At 35.9% G+C, this 24796-nt stretch overlaps 2 protein-coding genes across 3 annotated transcripts; one reads left to right on the top strand and one right to left on the bottom strand.

The window, feature by feature from the left end:
- Positions 1–332: 332 nt before the first annotated feature.
- Positions 333–11102, bottom strand: znf692 (zinc finger protein 692). Of its 2 annotated transcripts, none has more exons than XM_051117223.1 (12): positions 10799–11102; positions 10002–10196; positions 9622–9653; positions 5662–6138; positions 5520–5583; positions 5362–5439; positions 5014–5124; positions 4874–4924; positions 4182–4260; positions 3848–3962; positions 1625–1724; positions 333–1444 (listed from the first exon to the last, which is right to left on the bottom strand). In XM_051117223.1, the coding sequence occupies exons 2-12, from the start codon at positions 10166–10168 to the stop codon at positions 1162–1164; spliced, it is 1557 nt and encodes a 518-aa protein (XP_050973180.1). In that variant the 5' UTR covers positions 10169–10196; positions 10799–11102; the 3' UTR covers positions 333–1161. The 2 variants fall into 2 exon arrangements, 1 of the variants encoding a protein (XP_050973180.1); XR_007828263.1 differs by having other exon boundaries at positions 1395–1444; positions 1625–3297.
- A 504-nt stretch (positions 11103–11606) lies between these two features.
- lpxn (leupaxin) lies at positions 11607–18488 on the top strand. Its single transcript, XM_051117224.1, has 9 exons — positions 11607–11706; positions 12805–12929; positions 13521–13558; positions 13704–13803; positions 14824–15087; positions 15177–15350; positions 15811–15892; positions 16042–16190; positions 16392–18488. The coding sequence occupies exons 1-9, from the start codon at positions 11610–11612 to the stop codon at positions 16656–16658; spliced, it is 1296 nt and encodes a 431-aa protein (XP_050973181.1). The 5' UTR covers positions 11607–11609; the 3' UTR covers positions 16659–18488.
- Positions 18489–24796: the final 6308 nt, after the last annotated feature.

Below are 24796 nucleotides of genomic sequence, written 5' to 3' on the forward strand. Positions count from 1 at the left end.
TCAGAGTAAGCCTGTACAAAAGGCGGGAACCCTTGAGTTCGATTATTGTAATCAATGTATGCAAATTAATTTCTTTTCCGAAATTAAAGACAACCTGATGTTCAAATTAATTACTCGGCACAAATGCAAAATTAGCAAAGTACGCATCAAATATTTTCTGACAATTACGATTCATGCACTTAAACAGAAAAAATAAAAATACAATACCATAAAAAATTAGAAGCAAAAAAAAAAAAAAAAAAAAAAAAAAAGTCTTGTGTTGATAATTCATAAAAGCAGCACAGAACAGCACAAAATCACAACAAGTTGTCAATAAAAGAAATGACACAATGTCACAATTAATCATATTTAATGTTATATGGGCTAAAAATTTAAAAGAGGTCCCAATAAATTGTCAATTGATAGCTACTGACTATATTACTGAAGGCTGTGATATAAGCCAATGACAAATTTTAAAATAAAAATAATACATTATTAATAATTAATACACTGACATAAGTATGCTATTTAAATCATTTTAAATAAATACATCCTCTGCATGATGGCAAGACCTATTTATATTTCAAAACCACAGAAAAAAATATTAATGGTACAGATATGCATCACATGGCAATTTCTCAGTTTTTTTCTCAGCCACACAGTAGTTTGCTGAAGGTCAAAGATGAACAAGTACATATGTAATCCTGGACCACAAAACCAGTCATGGTCAGTTTTTAAAATTTTGTATTGTAAAATAAATAATAATAAGCTTTCCATTAATGTATTGTTATGTATGATTGTTAGGATATGACAGTATTTGGCTGAGATACAACTATTTGAAAATATGGAATCTGAGGATGCAAAAAAATTAAATATTGAGAAAATTGCCTTTAATGTTGTCCAAATGAAGTTCTTAGCAATGCAGATTACAAATTTTACTTAATTACAAAAATTAAGATTTGATACATTTATGGTAGGGTTTATGGAATTTACAAAATATCTTTATGGATCGTGATCTTTACTTAATATCCTAATGATTTTTGGCATAAAAGAAAAATTGATTTTGACCCATACAATCTATTGTTGGCTACTGCTACAAATATAACCGTTGCTACAAATATACCCATGCTACTTATGACTGGTTTTGTGGTCCACACATTTAATTAAAACACTACATAAATGTCATTCTACCACAGTGTGACTCTTGGAAGCAGAAGGGGAAGATTCGCTCTGCCCCGAGGGATGCGGGAGTGGGTCAGAGGGAGGAAGGGGAAGAGTCAGTTCCGGAGTGGGTGTATTATAGTCTGGGTGGCTTTTGCTACGGTGAGCAGTGACATTGTCTCTCTTTTCAAAGCGGCGTCCGCAAATTTCACAGGGGAACTGGTAGGTGCTCTCAGCATTGTGTTTTCGCATGTGCCAATTCAGAGAGGCCTTCTGTCGACAGGTAAAGCCACACACCTCACACCTGAGAAAGACAGACAGGGCGGGTTAGATCTGGAGATGAAAACTGTAGTAGCAAAGCCTTGAGCAATATAGATATTGTGTTAAATATTGATGGAATGCTCATGGAAAAATCAGTTTGGGAGCTACGCAGGCTTTGGTATAAACAAGGGCCTAGTGCACGTGTGTGTGGTTAAACTCATACTGCAGCGGTTTCTCTCCGGTGTGTATCCTGCGGTGGATGCTCAGGTTACTGCTGGTTCGGAACGCCCGGGCACAGAACTCACAGATATAGTCTCTCTGATCTCACACACACAAAGAATCATACAGAGAGAAACACATTACTAACCACAGCATGAAAAACACGAATCCCTACTATTTAATGTACTTGTTCAGTGTTTTTTTTTTGTGTGTTTTTCATAAATTCAGCTATTATTTTCTCTTGTGGACTATGTAAAAATACTTGAAACTATTCAAGTCAGTACTAAACAAAAAATAACATGCATTTTGTATAACCCCACTTATTTTGGTAAAATTAACATTTTGCAGATTCTGCAAGGTGTATGTAAACTTTTGACTTCAGCTGTACAATTAATTTCTGTATTTGCATCCAAATACACTTTTACCTATATTCCACCTTAATAGCAGTAAAAATGTTGAAAAACACTGTAAAAAAAAAAAATCATCAAAATGCATACAGCAGTAGTTAAAGACACCTAATAAAAAGTAGGACCCATTTTTTTTCACCTTGTCCATTTTGGCATCTCTTTAATCTTTTACCAAATTAACTGAATGAAATATAGATGAATTTGTGTCAAAATACAGTAGAGTTTGATTATATGGGAAGTGTTTTCTTCTCCCTTTTAAAAGTTAATAAACCAATTGTTATTTACCTGCAAAACCAGCCCGTAAACCACAAACCAACAACCACTAAATTAGAATAACTTAATTACCATATACTTTTTTTTTTTTTTTACCTGAATAGACTAGTAAACTTGAAATACCTATCAATGTATACATATTCTCATACATATTAGTGGCTGTCTATAAGTACACTTTATGATAATTATAACAATTATACATCATTTACAGAGCTGGGTAAATTACTTACAAATTGTAATCTGTTACTGATTCCAAATTACATGATAAAATTATAGTTAGTAATGTAATCCATTACATTACACATTTTAGGTAATACTTTTACATATTTTCATACTTTTAGATTACTTCTGACCAGAGGTTGCGCTAGACTTCAACATTGTCAGTCTTTTTGACGAACAGGGACGTAACAATTCCGCCATAATCTATTATTAGCCATCATTTTAATTTTCATATTTTAATTATGAATTATGAATAACACATTTAATTGCTTTTATTTTTGTTCACATTTTCGTTTTTAATCATGAACCTACAGGACGACAGCGCAGTGATTAAAAACAAAATAAGTTAGGGCTGGGTAAAAAAAAAAAAAAAAAAAAAATTCTCAATTTTAATAAATTCTCATTTTAATGAACCGATATTGATTCTTAAATCACAATCGATCTCTTGGTCTATGCTGTTTTCAGTTGATGAATGGACAGTACATAGTGCGTCTTCCTTCCAATAAATATCAATAGGCTAGGCTTTGTGCTACTTTTGATATGAAAATGTCTCAGATTTCACATTCTGACAATTTCCTTAGTAAATTCAAGCAATAAATACCACTTTGGAGCTCTTTAACGTGGCGTGATAGATCGTTGTAGTTTCTGTGTACTCGCCTGTGCATAATCAAACACACAGCAAAACAAAGGTGACATTTTCATTTTTGTTCGGTATCCCATGCTCTGCTGCCACACTGGAGCGCACTAGCCACCAACTGGACAGGGGTGGGAATTACAGCTACAAAATACAATAGATCACCCTCAGTTTAATCTGTCAAAATGACAGACGGCCTTCAGATTTTTCCATCACTGATAAAAAATTTCTGTCAATGACGGAGAATTTTCAATTAACATGACCTCTGCTTGGCATAACTAATTTATTACATTAATTTAAATAATCTTACACCATATTGATATGAAAATACAAAGAAAATGAAAATATACTCCATTAATTGTAATTAACAACATAAAGTGCATTAAACATTATATTACATCAAGGTTTCCCAAACTAGGGTTCGTAAAGAAACTGCTGGGAGTTTGTGAGTTCCACAAAACTGGAAGACTTTCTGAATGTATATATTTTAGAAAGAAAAATATAAAATTAGGCTATTGTGTGAATAATATGTAATCAATAAAAAAAAAGTAACTGTAGTCTGATTACAAGTATTTTAAAAATGTAATTTACTCTAATTACAAGTACTTCATTTTTAGAATTTGATTACGTAATCCAGATTACATGTAATCAGTTGCTACCTAGCTCTGATCATTTATATGGACTAAAAACTCACTGCTGTGCAACTTTTCATGTTCCTTCAGATGCTTTTTAAAGTTGAATGACTTGCTGCAGGTGGGATGCGAGCAGATGAAGGTCTTCTGCTGGAGATGCTGGTACTTAATGTGATGCTGTGGAGAGGAACAGATTGTGAGATGCTGTGCCATCCTGTCACAATGTTAATACTTTTTCATAAAACCTTGCAGTCAACATATTTCTAATTTAAATAAAGTTTATTTTCTCACGGTTCAGTGCAGAATAATGGAAATTAGAGCTCTCTCAGAGTTGTTTTAGTCCAGTAAAGATTAATGAATGTGTCATGGACATGTCAACACTGACTCAGCACTCACATTTAGATATTGCCGACTGGAGAAAATCTTATCGCAGCCTTCAAACTCGCAAGGCAAAATCACTTTGGATGTTGATTTTCTGTAAACACAAAGATAAGCATCATGTAATTATGATGTTAACGTATGATACAACAGGACATTCAAAACATAACATGGCTTTTCTATTTAAAATATGTACATAAAAACTACCTATATAAAATAAAAACCTATATGCTGGTTTAAAAAATTATATAACTAATATATTTGTGACCCTGGACCACAAAACCAGTCATAAGGGTCAGTTTTTCAAAACTGAGCTTTATACATCATGTAAAAGCTGAATAAACAAGCTTTCCATTGATGTATGGTTTGTTAGGATAGGATCAATATTCGGCAGAGATACGACTATTTAAATATAAGTAATCTGAGGGTGCAAAAAAATCAAAATATTGAGAAAATCACCTTTAAAGTCGTCCAAATGAAGCTCTTACTAATGCATATGACTAATAAAAAAATAAGTAGGAATTTTACTAAATATCTTCATGCAACATGATCTTTACTTAATTTCCCAATGATTTTTGGCATAAAAGAAAAATCAATAATTTTGACCCATACAATGTATTTTTGCCTATTGCTACAAATATACCCCAGCGACTTAAGACTGGTTTTGTGGTCCAGGGTCACATTTATCTTGGTAAAATTAAATAACAAACCGTCTTCTCTTGTGACCAATCTGGGACATGTCATCTTTCAATAACTGTGGACTGGAAAGAAAAGGGTACAAAACTTTTTAGTTACATTTAACTTAGTGTGAATTTTAAAATACAAAAATATGTGCTGTTAGACAAATCACCTGGTATTTTTAAGAGTTCCTGCTTTTTTGCTGGCTTTGTGTGTCTCAGAGGGATCTGCTCTGCTCTGGGTCCCTCTGTTGGTTAAATTCAGCACTTCAACTTCCTCATTGCTAGGAGACAGAGAGTTAGTTTGAAAGGAAAGATTAGCCAAAAATGACTGTTGTTCCAAACCTGTAAGATCTTCGTTCATCTTTGGAACACAAATTAAGATATTGAACTTGCGGGTTTGGAACGACATGAGGGTGAGTAATTACTCACTGAATTTTCATTTTTTGGGTGAACTTTCCCTTTAATTTATGTCTTTTTCAGTCAATAAGTGTTTTAGTATATATGAACAGAACACATACCTATCAGTGGAGCTTTGGTTTTCAATGCAAACTCTTGCAGGACCATCTCCAATCAGCTCATCGCTGTTTGCTAGAGAACTGACAATTAGAAAAAGACTTAAAAATTGAACAAAATATTATAAATACAGCTAAACAACCAAATATGCAGAGATATATACCCATGCTCTGAATGTGAAGAGTCAACAGCCACATCATTTCCTTCCTGTGTCTCAGGAGTCACACCTTAGCACACAGTTGTAGTTAGTCCTTAAATAACAAAAACAGCATATTTCTTTAAGAAAAATCCTTAAAAACAGTCACCTGGATTCTTGTTTCCCCTCAACGTTTCAGACCTTGTCTTGTGTTTCTGTTCTGTGTAATTTGTGGTAACTTCAGCATTTTCTTGTTGCTGTTGTTGTCTGGTTTTTAATCTAGTCACCACTTCTTGTCTTTCTGTCTCTGTGTCTGGCTCCTTCAACCGCCTCCTGCCTTGTCTCTTTGGGGTAAACGCAGTTCTGTCACTTTGAGTTTTAGATGTTGTTATCTTTTCTATCTTATTAGGAGTCCACGAAAAATGATGTCCATTTTCACAGGTGTATTTGAGACACATGTCCACCACAGATAAGTCGTTGGACTCAGTTTCAGCATGAGCGCTCTGATCTTGCTCAGTTGTTTTTGTGACAGGCCTAGAATGCAGGACAGGGGGAAGAGGGCACGTCTGTCCATGGTTGTGAACCAACAGGATGAGTTCCTGTAAGGACTCCTTGGTAGTTGACAGAGTGCATGTTTTCCCATCACCTAAAGAAGCCATAGTGACATGTTTAACCATAGTAGACATTTAACATACAGGCACTACCAGTCAAAAGTTTTTGAACAGTAAGATTTTTTTCTCTTTTTCTTTTTCTCTTCTGCTCACCAAGCCTGCATTTATTTGATCCAAAATACAGCAAAAGCAGTAATATTGTGAAATATTTTTGCTATTTAAAATAACTGCTTTCTATTTAAATATATTTTAAAATCTAATTTATTCCTGTGATCAAAGCTAAATTTTCAGCATCATTACTTCAGTCTTTAGTGCCACATGATCTTTCAGAAATCATTCTAACATGCTGGTTTGCTGTTCAAGAAATATATATGTATATATTTATCAATATTTAAAACAGTTGAGTACATTTTTTTCAGGATTTTAATGAATAAAATGATCCAAAGATCAGCATTTATCTAAGATAAAAAGCTTTTGTGTTATTATACACTATACCACTCAAAAGCTTGGAATCAGTATTTTTTTTTTTGTGGTTTTTTTTTTTTTTTGGGAGAAATTCTAGAAATTAATAAATAAAGTGATCAAAAGTGATGACAAAGACATTTATGTTACAAAAGATTTCTAGTTCAGATAAATGCTGTTCTTCTGAACTTTCTATTCATCAAAGAAACCTGAAAAAATTCTACTCGGCTGTTTTCAAAATAATATATATATACACACACACACACAGTCATGTGAAAAAGTTAGGACACCCTACTGAATTTCATAGTTTTCTGTATCAGGACAATAAAAAAAATTATCTGGTCCTTGGCAGGTCTTACAATTTGGAAAATAAATCCTCAGATAAACATCAGCACATGACATATCACTGTGTCATTATTTATTTAACAAAAATAAAGCCAAGATGGAAAAGCCATGTGTGACAAAGTTAGGACACCCTATAATTCAACTGCCTGTAGATCCACTTTTAGCAGCAATAACTTGAAGCATTCATTATCTGTGTGACTTTATCAGCCTCTCACATCGTTCTGGAGGAATTTGGACCACTCTTCTTTTCAACGCTGCTCCAGTTTATTGAGGTTTTCGGGCATTTGCTTATGCACAGCTCTCACCACAGCATTTGAGTCAGGATGAGCTCTGGACTTTGACTGGGCTATTGCAACACCTTGATTTGTTTCTTTTCAGCCCTTCTGTTGTAGATCTGCTGGTGTGCCTGGGATCATTGTCCTGTTGCATGACCCAATTTTGACTCTAGAATATTTTGATATACAGAGGAGTTCATGGCCAACTCAATGACTGTGAGGTGCCCAGGTCCTGTGGCTACAAAACAAGCCCAAAATCATCAGCCCTGCTCCAGCATGCTTGTCTTTTGGTATGAGGTGTTTGTGCTGATATGCTCTTTAGGTTTTCACCAAACTTGACGCTGTGGATTATAGCCAAACATCTCCATTTCGGTCTCGTCTGTTCAAAGGACATTATTCTAGAAGACTTGTGTTTTGTTCAGATGCAACTTTGCAGACCTAAACTGTGCTGCAATGTTTTTTTTTAGATAGAAGAGGCTTTCTTCTGCCAAGCCTTCCAAACATGCCATTTTTGTCCCATATGTTTCTAATGGTATTGTCATGAACTTTATAATTTAACATGTTAACTGAAGCCTGTAGAGTCTGAGGTGCAGTTCTTGGGTTGCCTGCCATTCCTCTGAGCTTTACATGGTCTGATCTTAGGGTGAATTTTCTGGGATGTTCACTCCTGGAAGAAGAGGTGTCTGTTTTAAATGTCTTCCACTTGTGAATAAACTTCAAATTGTTTGGAAATGGCCGTATTACTCTTCTCAGATTGATGACAGCAACAATTGCCTCTCTAAGATGACTGCTGATGTCTTACCTCCTTGGCATTGTGTTAACACACACCTGAAGGCTCCAAGACCAGCAAACTGCCAAAGCTTATGCTTTTATAGAGGCGCTCAGACTTGCTGATGATCAGTTAATCAAAGGTACTTGATTAGCAGTGCTTGACTGTTATTTACCCTCTTAATTCCAATGTTAACAGTAAGGGTGTCCTAACTTTGTCACACATGGCTTTTCCATTTTGGCTTTATTTTTGTTCAGTAAATAATGACACAGTGCAATTTGTCATGTGTTGTTGTTCATCTGAGGTTTTATTTTCAAAATGTTAAGACCAGCCAAGGACCAGTTGTTTTTTGAATGATGTCCTGATACGGAAAACCACGGAATTCAATAGGGTGTCCTAACTTTTTTACATGACTATATATATATATATATATATATATATATATATTACAAAATATATTTTCTTAAGGCCTGTTCACACCAAGGACAATAAATATAATGGAGACAATAAAGTTTTACTAATGGTTCTAATTCTGTGCGAATAAGGAAGTCTACAGTCATAATGATAACAACACAGAGGAACAGTATTATTGGAATCACTTTCAGATCGATATTTTCCAGCTGATCAGAATTTACCCGATTTTAAAAAGCTTGAGCATTTAAAGCAGCAGACAACATAATTGCACTGTGTGTTGGTGTGGATGCTAATGCATTTATCATTATAATTATTCCTATTGTTATTATTTTTGGTGTCAACAGGTATTAAGCTTTTTTGTCTTGTTTTCCAGTACAAATATCTAAAACATTCTTAAATCAAGATACATTTACTTGAGAACCAAAATGATCAAAATTAAGTGAGTTTATGCTTGAAACAACAACAAAAAATATGTTAGTGGGGTAAGAAAAATTTACTTAATTCAAAGAGTAAACAAGATTATTTGCCTTACCCCACTGAGAGAAACATAAAATCAATTTATTACATTTTTCAGAACACAATATCTTAAAGTGAAAGTCCATCAAAAATAAATTCTGTCATTAATTACTCACTCTCATGTCACTCCAAACCCATAAGAACCGTAGACAGCAATGCAACTACCATGTTTAAGGCCCAGAAAGGCCTTGAAATTGTTCAGTGAAGTCATTATTTTTGTTTTCTTTGCACACAAAAGTTCTCATAGATTCATAACATTAGGATTAAACCACTGATGTTTTCATGGACTATTTTAACAATGTCCTTACTACCTTTCTGGGCTTTGAATGTGGTAATTGTGTTTCTGTCTATGCAGGGTCAGAAAGCTCTCAGATTTCATCAAAAATATCTTAATTTGTGTTTCAAAGATGAAGGTCTTACGGGTTTGGAACAACATGAGGGTGAGTAAATAATGACTGAATTTTCATTTTTGGGTGAACTATACCTTTAAGTAATTTTCCTTCTCAAGTAAATGCATTTTGATTGAGGGATTTTTAGATAACAAAACAAAAATTCTAGGGAAGAAAATGTTTTTGCATTTTTTCAATGTTTAACAATATAAAATATGTTGTATTTAGTTATCAAGAAATCATAAAGGTTAAAATAATTTGTACAAAATGATAAAGTATTATAGAGTAAATTATGTCTTAATTTGTCATTTTGTTGGTGAACCTTTAAGGAAGGAAGCTGTGGTTTACCTGAGCACTGGATACAAACTCTTGAAACATAGCTGCAAAACATAAAGCAAATGTCATCGTCAGTTAGACATATTATCTACGCTTGACACACCAAAAAAAAAAAAAAAAATTGGTTAGAACTTCATAAACCACAAGTTCATCTTTGCGTTTCTGCCTACACTTTCTTTTAAGCTCACTCATAAGTCCTGTCTTTTCCCTGTATGATTTGGAACTGGATCAGAACAACTGGAAAAAATGTGAGTCTCATCTTCAAAGCCAGAATCAACAACTGCAGATGTAATTCAACGGGAATTATTCAAGAGTGCGCATCCAACAAACTGTCATCTAGTGGGTCTAAGGGTAACTGTATCTCTCAGCAGAACAGGATGACTGTATTATACCTCTCCAGCAGATGCTGAGCGAGCTCTGAGTGAAGAGAGAAACCCAGTTTCTCTTTGAGCTGACCCCAGCTCTGCAGACAAGAGCCCAGCCGCACGCGAGACTTGCTCCTGCGTGCATCCAGCTCCCTGCGCCGCTGACTGCGCAAATTGTCTTTAGAGGATGACATGACACTGACAGGTGCCACTCAAACGACACTGAAGATGGAGAGAGATGATAAGAGGTTTGTATTTTCATTGCTCTAGTACAAACATAGATTCAAATCTTGAGACCACTAAGTAAATTGAATAAATGGAAATCATTGGTTTTCATTGGTGACCCTAGACCACAAAACCAGTCTTAAGGGTCAATTTTTTTTTAGATTTATACATCATCTGAAAGCCGAATAAATAGGTTTCCATTGGTGTATGGTTTGTTAGGATAGGATTTGGCTGAGATACAACTATTTGAAAATCTGGAATTTGAGGGTGCAAAAATAAAAAAATCTAAATATTGAGAAAATCACATTTAAAGTTGACCAAATGAAGTTCTTAGCAATGCACATAACTAATCAAAAATTACGTTTTGATATATTTACGGTAGGAAATTGACAAAATATCTTAATGGAACATAATCTTGACTCAAAATCCTAATGATTTTTGGCATACAAGAAAAATCGATTATTTTGTCCCACACAGTGTATTGTTGGCTATTGCTACAAATATATCCGTGCTACTTATGACTGGTTTTGTGGTCCAGGGTCACACGTGTTAAGCTGAAAACTGACAAGTTCAAAACAGGCAGGAAACCACTGACATACCTTAAATAAGACCCTGAGCGATAGTGTTTGCGGGGCCCACTCGCTCAAACCGTTGCCCTTTTAAGGCGGACCCGCTCAGTCGATCAACTCGATATAAAAATCATTACATACATTTTGAGGTGAAAGAGACGCTGCACAGAAAATTATGAATATTGGCTGAATTCATCTTCTCAATACGATTATGTGAAGTACGTCTTCAGCTCCAGAATGACATTTTAAGCGAACTGCACAAACAGAAACCAAATCGGAAGCTTCCTGTCCCAGCAGTCTTTGCGGCACAACTAGGATCTATGGGAAATGTAGTCTGATAACAAACATATGTGTCGATATTATCATTTTATACGATCAGATAGTGTTTCAGTTGTGTAAAGACTTGGTCTAAGTCATTTCTTCAAAAATAACATAGCGCAGATAAAATAATATAATGTCTTAATATGCATATTAATGTTTACAGCTCTTAAGCAAACTGCCGTTTGTGTCAGGAGTTCAATAGCCTACAATTTACAAAGTTATTATACTTTTTTAAAAATTTGGTAAAAACTTTCTCAATAATGTATTAAAACATAGCCTATATACACTTTACATTTTAATACCTCTACATTTATACAATGTATTTGAATAAATGGTACATAAGCTCATCTAACTTTTATAATGAGGCCCACACAGCCACTCAAAACACTGAAAGTGCCGTTAGCAAACAGTAGCAAAATGCAACAGGGTGAAAGACATGAGATAAAGAGTGAAACAACAAGAACACAAAAAGGAAGCAACATCAGTTTCACATGTGAGATTGGGCTCAACCCACAGCTGCATGTATCAGATCACCCTACCACACATGCTCACTAGGAACACGCATAGCACACGGTTTACCTCTCATCTCACACCCCAGACCGCCATGGATGAACTCGGTAAGTTGTTCAATCTTTTATAAATATATTCTAACACTAAAGTCATAATCAGTGTAGAAAGATGTACTATATCTTTAATTCAAAGACTGAGATGATTTTCTGTTTTCTATCATTTATACTATACTTTTCTGTTAGTCTCATTTATACTGTGACCTATAAATGCAAGCAGGTATTTGTGGTGTGAAAATGTTTTTTTTTTTCTGGCACATTATTCATTGGCATCCTCAAATCAGACTGAAAAACTCATCGGCATGCCACACGTTTCAATGTGACCAATGCGTTATCAGTGACAGCTGTGACATTTTAGAAGACAGACAACACATTAACCTCAAAATTTTAGAGTGTGAAACCTTTATTAAAATAACCAAACAACAGTAAGAGTGTAGAGTCCCTGAAAATCCGACAATATGTAACAGATTGGTAAGAAGTGTTGTCATCCAAAATAATAAAATAATTTAAAAAGAAGTAAAAATGAAGCTATAAATATGTATATATATGAAGAGTTCAGATGCAAAACCCTCTAAAAGCCACCTCGGTCAAAAACAAGATAAAGATACTGACTGAATACTCTCAACACATAGTATACATCCATCAAATACTTTTACTTCAAACTCGCTAAATCCCAGCCTCAGCCCAATCAGAAGTACTGGTACTTAAGTAGGAACCTGGTAAAAATGCTTACTTTACAGAAAAATGTCAGATGGACTTTTGCATCTGAACTCTTCATATGACACTGGTAGCACATTGGTGTACTGAAGATTTTTTGAAAAAAAGCTCCCATTTTTCTTGGTAATTTGACAGAAGTGAGTCAGATCACCCATGTCTATAATAAGTGACTTTTTCTATGTCAGCGAAAAAATATGGCCAAGTTACAAATTCATGTGTTTGTAATTTCATGTTCTGCATCCGTTGCGATGACAGTAGCATGCTTTCTCACTTCCTCAGGAAATGACACGGATTGCTAACGTACAGTGGCTTTACCTTTCGATCAATCATGACCATGACTACTTCAGTGCAGTCATTTTAAGTGGTAACATTTGTGTTCAGTTTCACTGATTTCTGTGCAGGTTTCTCACATGTGTGAATTTGATATTGCAGACATGCTTTTAGAGGAGTTGGCTCAGAGCTCCACCCACACTTCGAATGTTCCTGCACCCATTCCACCCAAAACTCTCCAACTGGGACCCTCAGTTAAAAGCAACAACACAACTCAGCTTGAACAAGTAATTACACTTCAGGCCAACTCATTTTCATTTTGAGTTTGAATTTAAACGAGAGTTTGAAAAGCATTAAAGCTTCAAAAACTTTCAAAAAAAAAAAAAAAAGTTTGGGGTTGATAATGTTTGTTTCTTTTGCGCATATTATTACAATGTTTTCTATTTTAATATATTTTAAGGTGTAAGCTATTCTTGTGATGACAAAGCTAAATTTTCAGTAGCCTTTACCCCAGTCTTCAGTGTCACATGATCCTTCAGAAATCATTCTAATATGCTGATTTGGTGGTTGAGAAACTTGTATTATTATTCTTTAGAACAGCTGTGCTGCTTCATATTTTTGTGAAAAAACGTTTAAACAGTTTTTTAGTATTCTTTGATGAATAGAAAGTTCAAAAGAACAGCATTTATTTGATATAAATACAAATATATTAAATATTACGGCATTATTTTTATGTCAGTTTTGGTCAGTGCATCCTTGCAAAAGTATGAATTTCTTTTTAAAAAAATCTTACCGACCCCAAACTTTGAACTATTCAATATCTACAGTATTACGGTCCAAACTGAGAGTTTCTAATATCTTTTTTCCTCCCGTTACAGACTGTTGCTGATCCAGGACATGGACATAATCCCTACAGGTATATCCACCTCTTTCCAAAATAAATTTGGAGTAGAAATAGCCTGTCCGTTGATGTATCGTTTTTATAAAGCATCAACACATTTTGGCATACATGATGTTCTCTGAGGTTCAGCTGTTCAATAATAAGAAGAATCTTTTTCTAGTGTGGTTCCAGTCCCTGTTGAGGCTGGAGTGATGAGTCCCAGCACAGCTACACGAGAACTGGACTCCATCATGAATGAGCTGCTAGGGCTAGGCCTGGAGGTGAGAGAAACATGAGGTGGACATTAGTTGACCTGTTCATGCATCAGCTGTGTTTATCACCACTGTACATTATGAGTATCACCAGAAGAGGGCAGTATAGGCATTATATTAAAGGATAAGTTGACTTCCAGAATAAAAATTTCCTGGTCATTTACTGACCCCCATGTCATCCAAGATGTTCATGTCTTTCTGTCTTAAATCACAAAGAAATTAAGGTTTTTGAGAAAAACATTCCAGGATGTGTCTCCATATAGTGGACCTAAATGGGGATCAACAGTTCGAAGGTTCCAACTGCAGTTTCAGTGCAGCTTCTACACGCAGGGTTCTGCACTATCCCATCCGAAATTATCAGTCATTTTCTTAAAAAAATAAATATACTTTTTAACCACAAATGTTTGTCTTGCACCAGCCCGTCTTCATGCATTATGCAGTCACGTTGGAAAGGTCACACGTGATGTAAGCGGAAATACCGACAGTGTTTAGAAAGTGAACGTGCAAAGAAAGACAAACACCCTTTACAAAAAAAGATAAAACAACGATTTCGGATGATTTTGAAGTTGTAAGAGAAAATGAGATGTTTTTCGCCTTCCCTACCTTTTTGTACTGAAGTACACAGATGAACTAACCATGCATGACCTTTCCAACATGATTATGTAATGCGTGAAGACGTGCATCGCAGAGCTAGTGCAAGATGAGCATTTGTGGTTAAAAAGTATATAAAATGTATTTTTTTTTTTAGAAAATGATCGATTGTTTTGCTAGATAAGATGCATTGAAACTGCAGTTTGGATTTTCAACCCATTGGCTCCCATTGAAATCCACTATATGGAGAAAGATCCTGGAATGTTTTTCTTAAAAACCATAATTTCTTTGTGACTGAAGACAGAAAGAAACTTGCATCTTGGATGAAGTAAATTATCAGGAAATTTTTATTCTGGAAGTGAACTGTTCCTTTAGGGCTCCTAATTTATTCCACCTTAAGTTAATGTTTGTCCAAAAACACTTTTTTTTTTTTTGTAGGTTTCAGAACCAGTTCCCACATCAAATCCACCTCCTGTGGATTCCAAGTCAATGAAAGACAAAAAGCCTGAGGAAACTAAAGAAAGTGATAGTGGAAAGCAAACAGAAGCTAAGAAACCACTGCATCCTCCTGTGTCAGTATCCAAGAGTGTGGATGCTATAGACGACCTGCTTGGCTCTCTCAGTTCGGACATGGAGAAAATGGGTGTCCGCACAGCTGCCAAAGGCCATTGCGCTTCTTGTGGCAAGTGTATAGCTGGCAAGGTACTAGCAAGACTAATCTTACTAATTACTAAATTACTAATCAGTTTTCGGTAGTAACAAATATGTAATGTTGTATTCCCGAACTGCAGATGATCACAGCTTTGGGTCAGGTGTGGCACCCAGAACACTTTGTGTGTACGACATGCAGAGAGGAACTAGGCACATCTGGTTTCTTTGAGAGAGACGGCAAGCCGTACTGTGAGAAAGACTACCAGAACCTCTTCTCTCCCCGCTGTGCTTACTGCAAAGGACCTATTATTCAGGTGACCTGACATTTCTATTTACCCTCTGGAAACTCCTTTTTAGAACAAAGTTTGGTGGCGTGTAATTGAGAATAAGGAAAGTCACGTGAGAGGAGGCAGTCCCTCCATCGTGATATGATTGAATATGACTAGTTACGATCAGGGTTGCCAGGTTTCACAACAAAACCCCAATTGCTACTCAAAACTAGCCCAAAACTAGTCCCCGTTTGGCGGGGTTCCCCTGGTAAATTCGAATTCCAGGGGATAAATATCACGTTTTTGGGTCGCTTCAACCCAGGGACATGAAAAACAACACACAGAAAAGTTTTAAAGTAGCCCAATTCCACTGGAAAACTGCAGACTTGGCAACACTGGTTATGACATGTAAATAAATAAATGTACTTTTCAACTCTTTAAATTCACAAACAAATGAATTACTGTACCTAGTAAAGCAGGTGATCATTTATTGTGTTTTGTACAGAACATTCTCACAGCGATGGATCAAACATGGCACCCAGAACATTTTTTCTGCAGCCACTGCGGAGATCTATTTGGACCGGATGGTGAGAAAACTGCAGATTTATTAATTAAACAATCACAATTTATCACCACATGAATGCCAAGAACATCCCACACTACATTCTGTGAGTCAGCAGATCTGGTCATTATTTGAGAAATTACATTTTGTACTGAAAGAATCTACCTTTTCCAGGGTTTATGGAGAGAGATGGTAAACCATATTGCTCTAGGGATTTCTACCGCCTCTTTGCACCCAAATGCTCTGGCTGCGGAGAGCCAGTGAAGGAGAACTATCTGTCCGCAGCCAATGGAACCTGGCACCCCGACTGCTTTGTCTGTGCGGTGAGTGAATTAGTGGCGTTGAAGGTTGGAATGCAATACAGTCATGTGACTCACTCCTTATAAATAAGGAATATGGAGTCAGTCAGTCTGTACTATTGTGCAGAGCTTCAAAGGTGAATTCTTCACCTGCTCAATCTGTAATTCCAGAACATTCTTCTTCATTAAACATTTCTTTAATACCCTCTTTCTGTATGTTTCCAGGACTGCCTGAAGCCTTTTACGGACGGCTGCTTCCTTGAGTTGAACGGTCGGCCCCTCTGTTCCCTGCACTATCACTCCAGACAGGGGACTCTGTGTGGGACCTGCGGAGAGCCCATCTCGGGTCGCTGCATCGCTGCTCTGGATCGCAAGTTTCACCCTGAACATTTTGTGTGTGCGTTTTGCCTTCGACAACTGAGTCAGGGAGTGTTTAAGGAACAGGCAGGGAAGCCATACTGTTCAGTATGTCACACAAAACTCTTTGTGTGAAAGACGTGAAGTTTCTCAAGCAAAACTAAGGTTTTAAAGCAGTGGTTCTCAACTTTCTGAAGGCTCTCCTCCTTTTAAATATTCCAAAATATACAAAAACTGACGACGGACTGTTGCTTTGCATCATGGTCACATCACCACTTCGGGTGTGCATTATTTCCTACACTTGAAGAAAAAAAGAAAGAAAGAAAGCAAGACAAATTGTGTAACTATAACACATTAGTGTGTAGAAAATTAGCAGGAATAACACGTTTTTCAACACATTCTTTTTAAAAGTGTAATAACTCAGTAGAATGGACTCAATTATTTCTCATATACTACAGTTACCACACCTCAAATATAGTTCAGATGTTCTATATAAAGACATTTGTCAGGTTTTTGTCCTTAAAACGCTCTTGTGAGTAGGATTAATTGCTTAGTCATCTCATTCAACACCTCCTTTGCTAATTCCAAACTGTCATTTAAGAACTAGCAACAGAGGTTTGAGCTGTTGATAGCAAACTAATAAAGTTATGGAATTATTAATGACTACTGCAGTTATTAATACAGTTATCAGGCAGAGAGAGAGAGAGAGAGAGAGAGAAAGAGAGAGAGAGAGAGAGATTACCTGAGCCTGTGCTGCAACAGCATTTCTACTAATAGCAAAACTGCAAGTTCATCATCTTCAAGAACATCGCCGTTTTTCGTGAGAAATGACATGCAGCTTTTAAGCTGCTAAACTGTTAATATCGTTAAACAACACGTTTCTGTGCGGCTGTGGGTCTACTAAGTGTGTGCGTTTGTAAGGGAGACTGCGGGAGAAATAGAGTATACTTACCGTACATAATAAAACATAACTTAGTGTCAAGAACATGAAAATAATTAGGCGTTTTTATCCTATTCTTTACTATATTTATTTGCTTGGTCAGTGTCATTGTGGGTTTTGGTTCGTTTGTTGTTGTAGGCTGTAGAGCACCTTTGAAGTAATTGAAATCAGTTGGCGAAGTGATATGGACATGTAATGTGGTCAAAACCTGCCTGGAACTACTTTTCCTGTGTGTTTCCCTGAAATTATTACACACCTTAGAATTATCATCAGCCAATCAGATTTAAGCATTCAACAGTGCCTTAATATCCGGGTTAAGGCTAGAAGGGATACAGCTCTAGCTACTGGGCATGCGCACATCAATCTAACATTATTTTTGTCACACTGTACAACAATAATACTGTTTTTGTATTATAGTAAGGGCTAAGTTTAGGGTTGGGGTAGGTGTAGACATTAAAAAAAAAAACCAATCTAATAGGTAAAACAATTCATTTCATTGTTAGTTTCCCGTCTGAGCTGTATCCCTTCTAGCCACAACCCACTATACACTTTTTCTTAACATGGAAGGCTCGCCCCACTAGAGTGGTGCTTTACATTTCTAATCAAATTAACATTTTCCAAGCCAATAATATAATGTTAAACCTGCGCACATTTTTATATTTAGTTATACTGAAAAGGTTTCAGTTCAGTCGAACTTATTTACACCGTTTTAACATGGATTTCTATGGAGACCCGAACACGAAAGCGGAAGTTAGAATTCTTCATGTCATCGCTCATCGGTTACTCAAGAAAAAGGTGAATAACATAAAATATACCAATTAATATACAAAACATATAAAATGACTTGACCAGGATCAGTTTTGTGATTTTAGAAGTGTTTAAAACTGCATTTTGTTCAATAAAAACAATATTTAGTGAGGGGGGGAGGGCGACTATATATATATATATATATATATATATACTTTTAAGTCACCTTTGGAAATTATCTGAGGCTCCCTAGTGAGCCCGGTCTCTCTGGTTGAGAACCACTGTTTTAGAAAGAAATAGCATGAAAAGAGTGATATATACTATTTTGTTTCAGAATGCAAGTCAAATGCAAGAAAATGTAAACTGCACTCAGAAACAATCTTGAAAATGTATTGTTTACTATATATTTCTTACAAAGTTAACTATAGCAATATGTTAAATGTCATCATTTAATTATATCATTATATATCATATATATATCATTATATCACTGAAGCTGTTTTAATACATGTTGAACAGAACAAAAATGATTGTTAAAGATATTAAATGTTCATAAAATAAAAAGAAAGATTCATTGTCTTTTACTCAAGTAGACTGACAAATTCATTTTAGCTCTCATAGCATAACAAAACAAACATACATCTCTGCAGGCCTTTGGGGAGATTTTTCTTGTAAATGCTATTGATGTGCTGTTATTTCATTAAGGTTTTTAACCAAGACTAAGAAGACTCAAGATCCTAATTAACTTAATACAGTGTTTTCATGGCCTATGCATTACAGTGACATCATGGGGATAGAATAAAAAGGGTTAGAATAACACTGTCATTTTCTTGTTTGAATATATTTGAACTCTGCAGAAGCCTGTTGATTTTGTTGTGGACATGGCAAGATCACATGAGGGAACATCACCATAGGCATTGCTCAAGATCCCTTGATTTGTCAGTTCACTGCACTGTTACTCAAGGTTCAGCCAGGCAGTAACTTAAGGACGTGCCTTCTCATCTTCAAAGAATGCTCTTTGATGGTAAGAGATGACAGCTGTTTTTTGGGAGGATGGGTCAGAGATCAAGATGTTTATCACGCCGTAACAGTCATGAAGTTGCAAGAACCTCCCACAGCGAGTGGACAAACACTCACTCAAAAACTCATACAGTATATGGAAGATTTCAGTGAAGTGGCTTAATCTGGTGTTTGCTTACCATAAATGACACAGTCACAATGCTTTCAGAATGACAATACTATTACACAATAACTGACCTACAAGAAAGCACTCCTTAAAGGGACAGAGAAAAAAAAATGCTGAATAAAATCGTTTTATTTGTTTTCTTTGTGCACAAAAAGTGTTCTCATAGCTCAATTCATAAAAATGAAACAAGATTATTTCAAGATTATGTCCTTACTACCTTTTTGGGCCTTGAACGTTGAATGTCTATGCCTGGTCACAAAGCTCTCAGATTTCATCAAAAACATCTTAATTTGTGTTTCAAAGATGAATGAAGGTCTTACAGGTTTGGATATAAGATTTTTTTTAGGTGAACTATCCCTTTAAATTAATGCCAGGGATCCTCAAATATTACAATCCCCTATGAGATGTGATGTTTTAAATCATATTAATAAGTTGTACAAGTTTGTATAAAGACTTTTAAAGCCAATTTAAAAATGAAATTCATACTATAGCATTTTTTTAAAGGGGTCATCGGATGCTAAGTTTTGCTAAGTCACTTTTACAATGCTATAGTATGATTACGTTGTTTGTGAGGGAATGCGGTTCCCGATCTACATACATCCGTCTATGTTCGCGCAAATCATTCATGATCCAGCTTCACTTACAGCAGAAGTGTGTATAAGGTTTTTTTTTTTTTTAATGAATCTTTGCGATCGCCTTTCCTAATTATGTGCTAGTTAGGGGTTAAAGTAAACAGGCTGGTCTCTCCACAAAGAGAAGAGAGGGGCGGGGCGAGCAGAGCTCATTTGCATTTAAAGCAGCCTCGACCAGAATCGGATGATTTTTGCAGAGCTGATTTTGGCAAGGTAAAAAGGTTGTTGCTTTACACAACCATTGAGAATTTTTAACCAAAGTATATTATAGACTTTTCATTAAGACCCTAAAGAATCATATCAACTTGTGGAAAATGGGCATCCGATGACCCCTTTAAGGATCACAAAACTACTAAATAGATTTTGTTTTTCTGTCAAATTTTGAATGCTGAGGATTTGAAAAAGCTCTGAAGTATCTTCCTCTCATAAAAAAAAATTGGGAAAGAGCGTGAGAGAGACAAAGAGAGAGAGAGAGAAGGAAAGAGGAACACAGTATGCAGTGGTTGGGAAGACATGTGTAAGCGCTGAGTTTATAAATCATGTTGTCATCACTACATTAGAACTCTCTTTTCTGGTTTATGCAGACCGGATTAAAATACGTTGCTGTCACAAAACAACAGAAGCTGCTCTCTTTCATATTGTCTTGCTCCCTCTTCTCTGTTTACTGTCCCTTTGCTCAAATAACTCCTAATGTAGCTCTAATATAGAGCTTCCTGAATGGGGTTTCTGTTTGGAACCACACTGCATACAACCTGAATTTTGCTATCTGGGTCCATGATTCTTTCCATTTGACTCTTGTGGTCCTGTGGTACACAGTTGCTGGGGTGTTCTGGGTGGTTGCTACATTATGTGGTTAATAGAGTGTATTTATTTTTCCTTGTCTGACAGATATATAATCCATCCTCCTGCTCAGAATACTTTCTTTTCAGAGATAAACCTTAAATAGGTTGGAATTTAGTATGACATTATGAGCACATATTGAGAAAGTCAAACTATGGAACCCCTAAAGGGAATAAATACAAGATGGGGAAAAAAGTATGAGATGGGAGGAAAAAAATTAGATAATTATACTGCATGTAAATTCAGACAGTTTTTTGCACTCTTCTCCTTGATTTGTTATAACTTTTGGCAGTCTAAAGTACTCAGAAAGTCCAACTGATTATAACATGACAATAATTGATCATTTTCAGCTGCATTAATCATCAAAAGATGCAAATTTTGTTTGGTTTAGTGGCATTGTTTACATTCAGTGCTGCCAATATGGCCAACTGATGACACGTTGTGAAAACACTCTATGGTTCCCATATTTTATGGACAAAAATGTAATGAAAGTCAATGAAAACCAAAACTGCTTGGTTGCTAGATTTTGGAAGAAAGTATGTCTTGAAAATTTGGAATGACAAGGGAAATTATGACAAAATTTTCATTTTTGGTTAAACTAGCTCTTATACTGCTACAATAAATTCAGTCAAATTCGTCAAAAATCTTTCAATGCAATTCCATAATCTGTTACATTGAAAATAATTGGGTCTCTATACAGATCTTAAGTTCTTTGTGAGTAAGCCATCATATTATTTATTCAAAAAAATTCAAAAACACTGATTTATTCAGGAGTGAAACAAGTGAATTTCTTTATAAGTAAGTCATTGATTTATTCACACAACCTATTTATTTAAAATGTCATTAAGAAAACATCAGTTGTTCCACACAGTTTTACTGCTGCTTTGTTTGGAAATATTTGCATTGACAAAGACAAATTTGATTAAATACCTGCCAATTTTGTATCTAAAATGTAAATTACTCAATATCAAACTCTATTTTGAACTGTTATTTAAAAGCATTAACCATCCAGCTTGCTGCAACAATATGAGAGAATTATTGGGAGCAATGGTGTTTAGCACTCATAAAGCCATAGGGAATGAAACAGGAGCGCTCAGCCTCGTTAAAACGGCAGAAATAAAAGGCCTGTCAATAAGGGTTGGTGTGGCAGGAGTCAGGTGACATTTACAGCTGTAGGGCTGAAGGAGGCCGGTGGGTGAATTGGCCCGTGGATCCTATAGCGAGAGTAAATAGAGGGGAGTTGTTCTGAAACCCTAGCCTCACCTGAACCAGACCTTGGCCTCTCTGTCACCCCTTCAATTCACAAAGCCACGACATGGGTCACAAAGCACCGTAAATACTGCCCAACCTGGCAACCCTGAGACCACACTCCCATAATAAACAATGAAGCCAATAAGTGTCCAGTATGTCACTGCCAGACAAGCCAGTGAGTGTGTAACCCCACGAACAAAACCGCATTCAGCCGTCTCAGAGTCCTTATAAAGGACTGGAAAGATGAATGTGGACCGCTGGATGCCAAAATGATTAACTGTATGCGATACTTAATAAAACCAATGAAGTCAAATGTAACTTAATCTATTTATGGAGCGAACGTGAAATGCGGGAGTGTCAGCAAAGCGGTGTTTTATTGATTGATTTGCCATGTCTTCCATCACCAACATAGAGATGTCGTAACATTTTTTCTGATCCGATCCAGATGGCTGGCAGCGCAAATTTAGATGTTAGTGAGACCAGAAAAAACTGAATTTATAAATATGTGAGGGAGTGATGTAATGCAATTTAAAAAACATTAGGAATTCAGTAGAAAAATGGAACTTAAGGGGTTAGTTTATCCAAAAAATTAAATTAAACCTGTAAGACCTTCATTCATCTTCGGAACACAAATTAAGATATTTTTGATGAAATCCAAGAGCTTTCTCATCCATAGACAGCAACACAACTGACACATTCAAGGCCTAGAAAAGTAGGACATTGTTTAAATAGGCCATGTTACATCAGTGGTTCAACTGTAATTTTACGAAGCTACGAGAATACTTTTTAAGCTCAACGCAAACAAAAATTACAACTTTATTCAACAATTTCTTCTCTTCCGTGTCTGTCTTCAACACACGTTCACGAGAGTACCATGACAATATTTAAGACAAATATTGATTAGCCAGTTATAATTTACATACTGCATACCCAGTGACCAAAGGGATAATAAAGGTCAGAACCGAACTAATTTATCATGTCAGAACTCTTCTCTAGTGATAGTGACCTCTATGGTGCTCTGAGTTTGAATTTCCAAAATGCAGTTTAAATGCAGCTTCCCATCTCATGTTCTCCTTCAACTTCAAAATTGTCCTATATGGCTGTTTTACCTTTTTTTGTTGAGGGTGTTTGACCTTTGCATGTTCACTTTGCAAAGACTGCGTCTGTACTTCTGCAGCGATGTAGGATGATTTTTATTTGATTTTTGAAGTTGCAGGATAAAATACGATTGGAGTTTTTCATCATACCCTAACTGTCTTGAGTCAGAATACACAGAGTTCAGGCAGAGCAAGACGATCGTTAGAGATTAAAAAGTATTTAAATTGTATTTTTTTTTTATGAAAATAACCAATCGTTTTGCTAGATAAGACCCTTCTTCCTCAGCTGGGATCGTTTACAACCGCATTTGGGATCATTTGAAGCCTGCATTTCGGAAGTTCAAACTCGGGGGACCATAGCAGTCCATTATATGGAGAAAAATCCTGAAAAGTTTTCCTCAAAAAACATAATTTGTTTACGACTAAAGAAAGAAAGACATTTTGGATGACATGGGGGTGAGTACATTATCTGTACACTTTTGTTCTGGAAGTGGACTTCTCCTTTAATATGTAATGAAATTTTGTATCTTAAAGGTTAAAGTGAGGTAAAGCTTTACAGTGCACAAAGTTCAAGTCATTGGTCTGTGTACTGAAGGAACTGCCCCCTAAAAAGTGGTTTTTGAATGAAGACAAGAAGTGACAACTTCAACACCTCCTAATTGCGTCCTGGTGACACAGAGCCCATATATTAATTAGACAAGCTCATTCAAAGCCAGAGGAAATGGGCTGCATTCCCTCCACCGTTACCCGTATTTGGTTAGGCCAACAGCCAACCTAGCGCAGGTATCACATCAGATTAATGACTAGCTTCTCTGTACAGAGGACTTCCTGTAGCGCTTAGCTGAGGCTCCCTGTGTCAGGTGACCTTTTTTTTCTCTTTATCATTTGATCTGTGGTTTCACGCTCTCTTTCCTTTAGCTTCTGAGTTTTGGCCTCTAATTCGTTCGCTCGGACTCATAAGGTTTGAAAGAGAAAGCAACAAACAGTTTTGACCCTCTTCTTTTACGTATTTCTTTTCTTCATGAACAACAACAGCCAGTATTGCGAAATAGTGACTCAAACTAATAATAATTGAAAATAATTTCAAACTTTTCATTAATTGGATTGGTCAATGTTGCCAGGGTTCTCAGGAATTTTTTTTACATACTTTACAATTACGATAAGTCTGAAAGATGTCATTGTACATTTGATGCTTTATATTAATATTGGGACAGCCCACCTAAAAACTTAAATTGTGCAAGTCTAAAACTGACTTTTTTTCTTTTGTGCAACACAAAAGAATGTATTTTGAAGGATGTTGGCAACCAAATGGTTTTGGGTCCCACTGACTTTTATAGTAAGGAAAAAAATACTATGGAAGTCAAAGGAGCCAAAAACATTCTTCAAAACATCTTTTGTTTGGGCAGACTATCCCACTAAAGAAATATATGTCTTTATTAATTTTAGGCCCTCTGAAATGCAACTCATGTATGCAGTAACTCACCGACAGAACTCGAAAAGAAAAACAAAAGTCTGCCTTTTAAACAGAAAAGTAACTATGGAGACAGCAGCGAACGGACGCGACCTGGGAGAGCTTCAAA

Source organism: Labeo rohita, chromosome 8, assembly GCF_022985175.1.
Source record: "Labeo rohita strain BAU-BD-2019 chromosome 8, IGBB_LRoh.1.0, whole genome shotgun sequence".
In the NCBI taxonomy this organism is placed as follows: domain Eukaryota; kingdom Metazoa; phylum Chordata; class Actinopteri; order Cypriniformes; family Cyprinidae; genus Labeo; species Labeo rohita.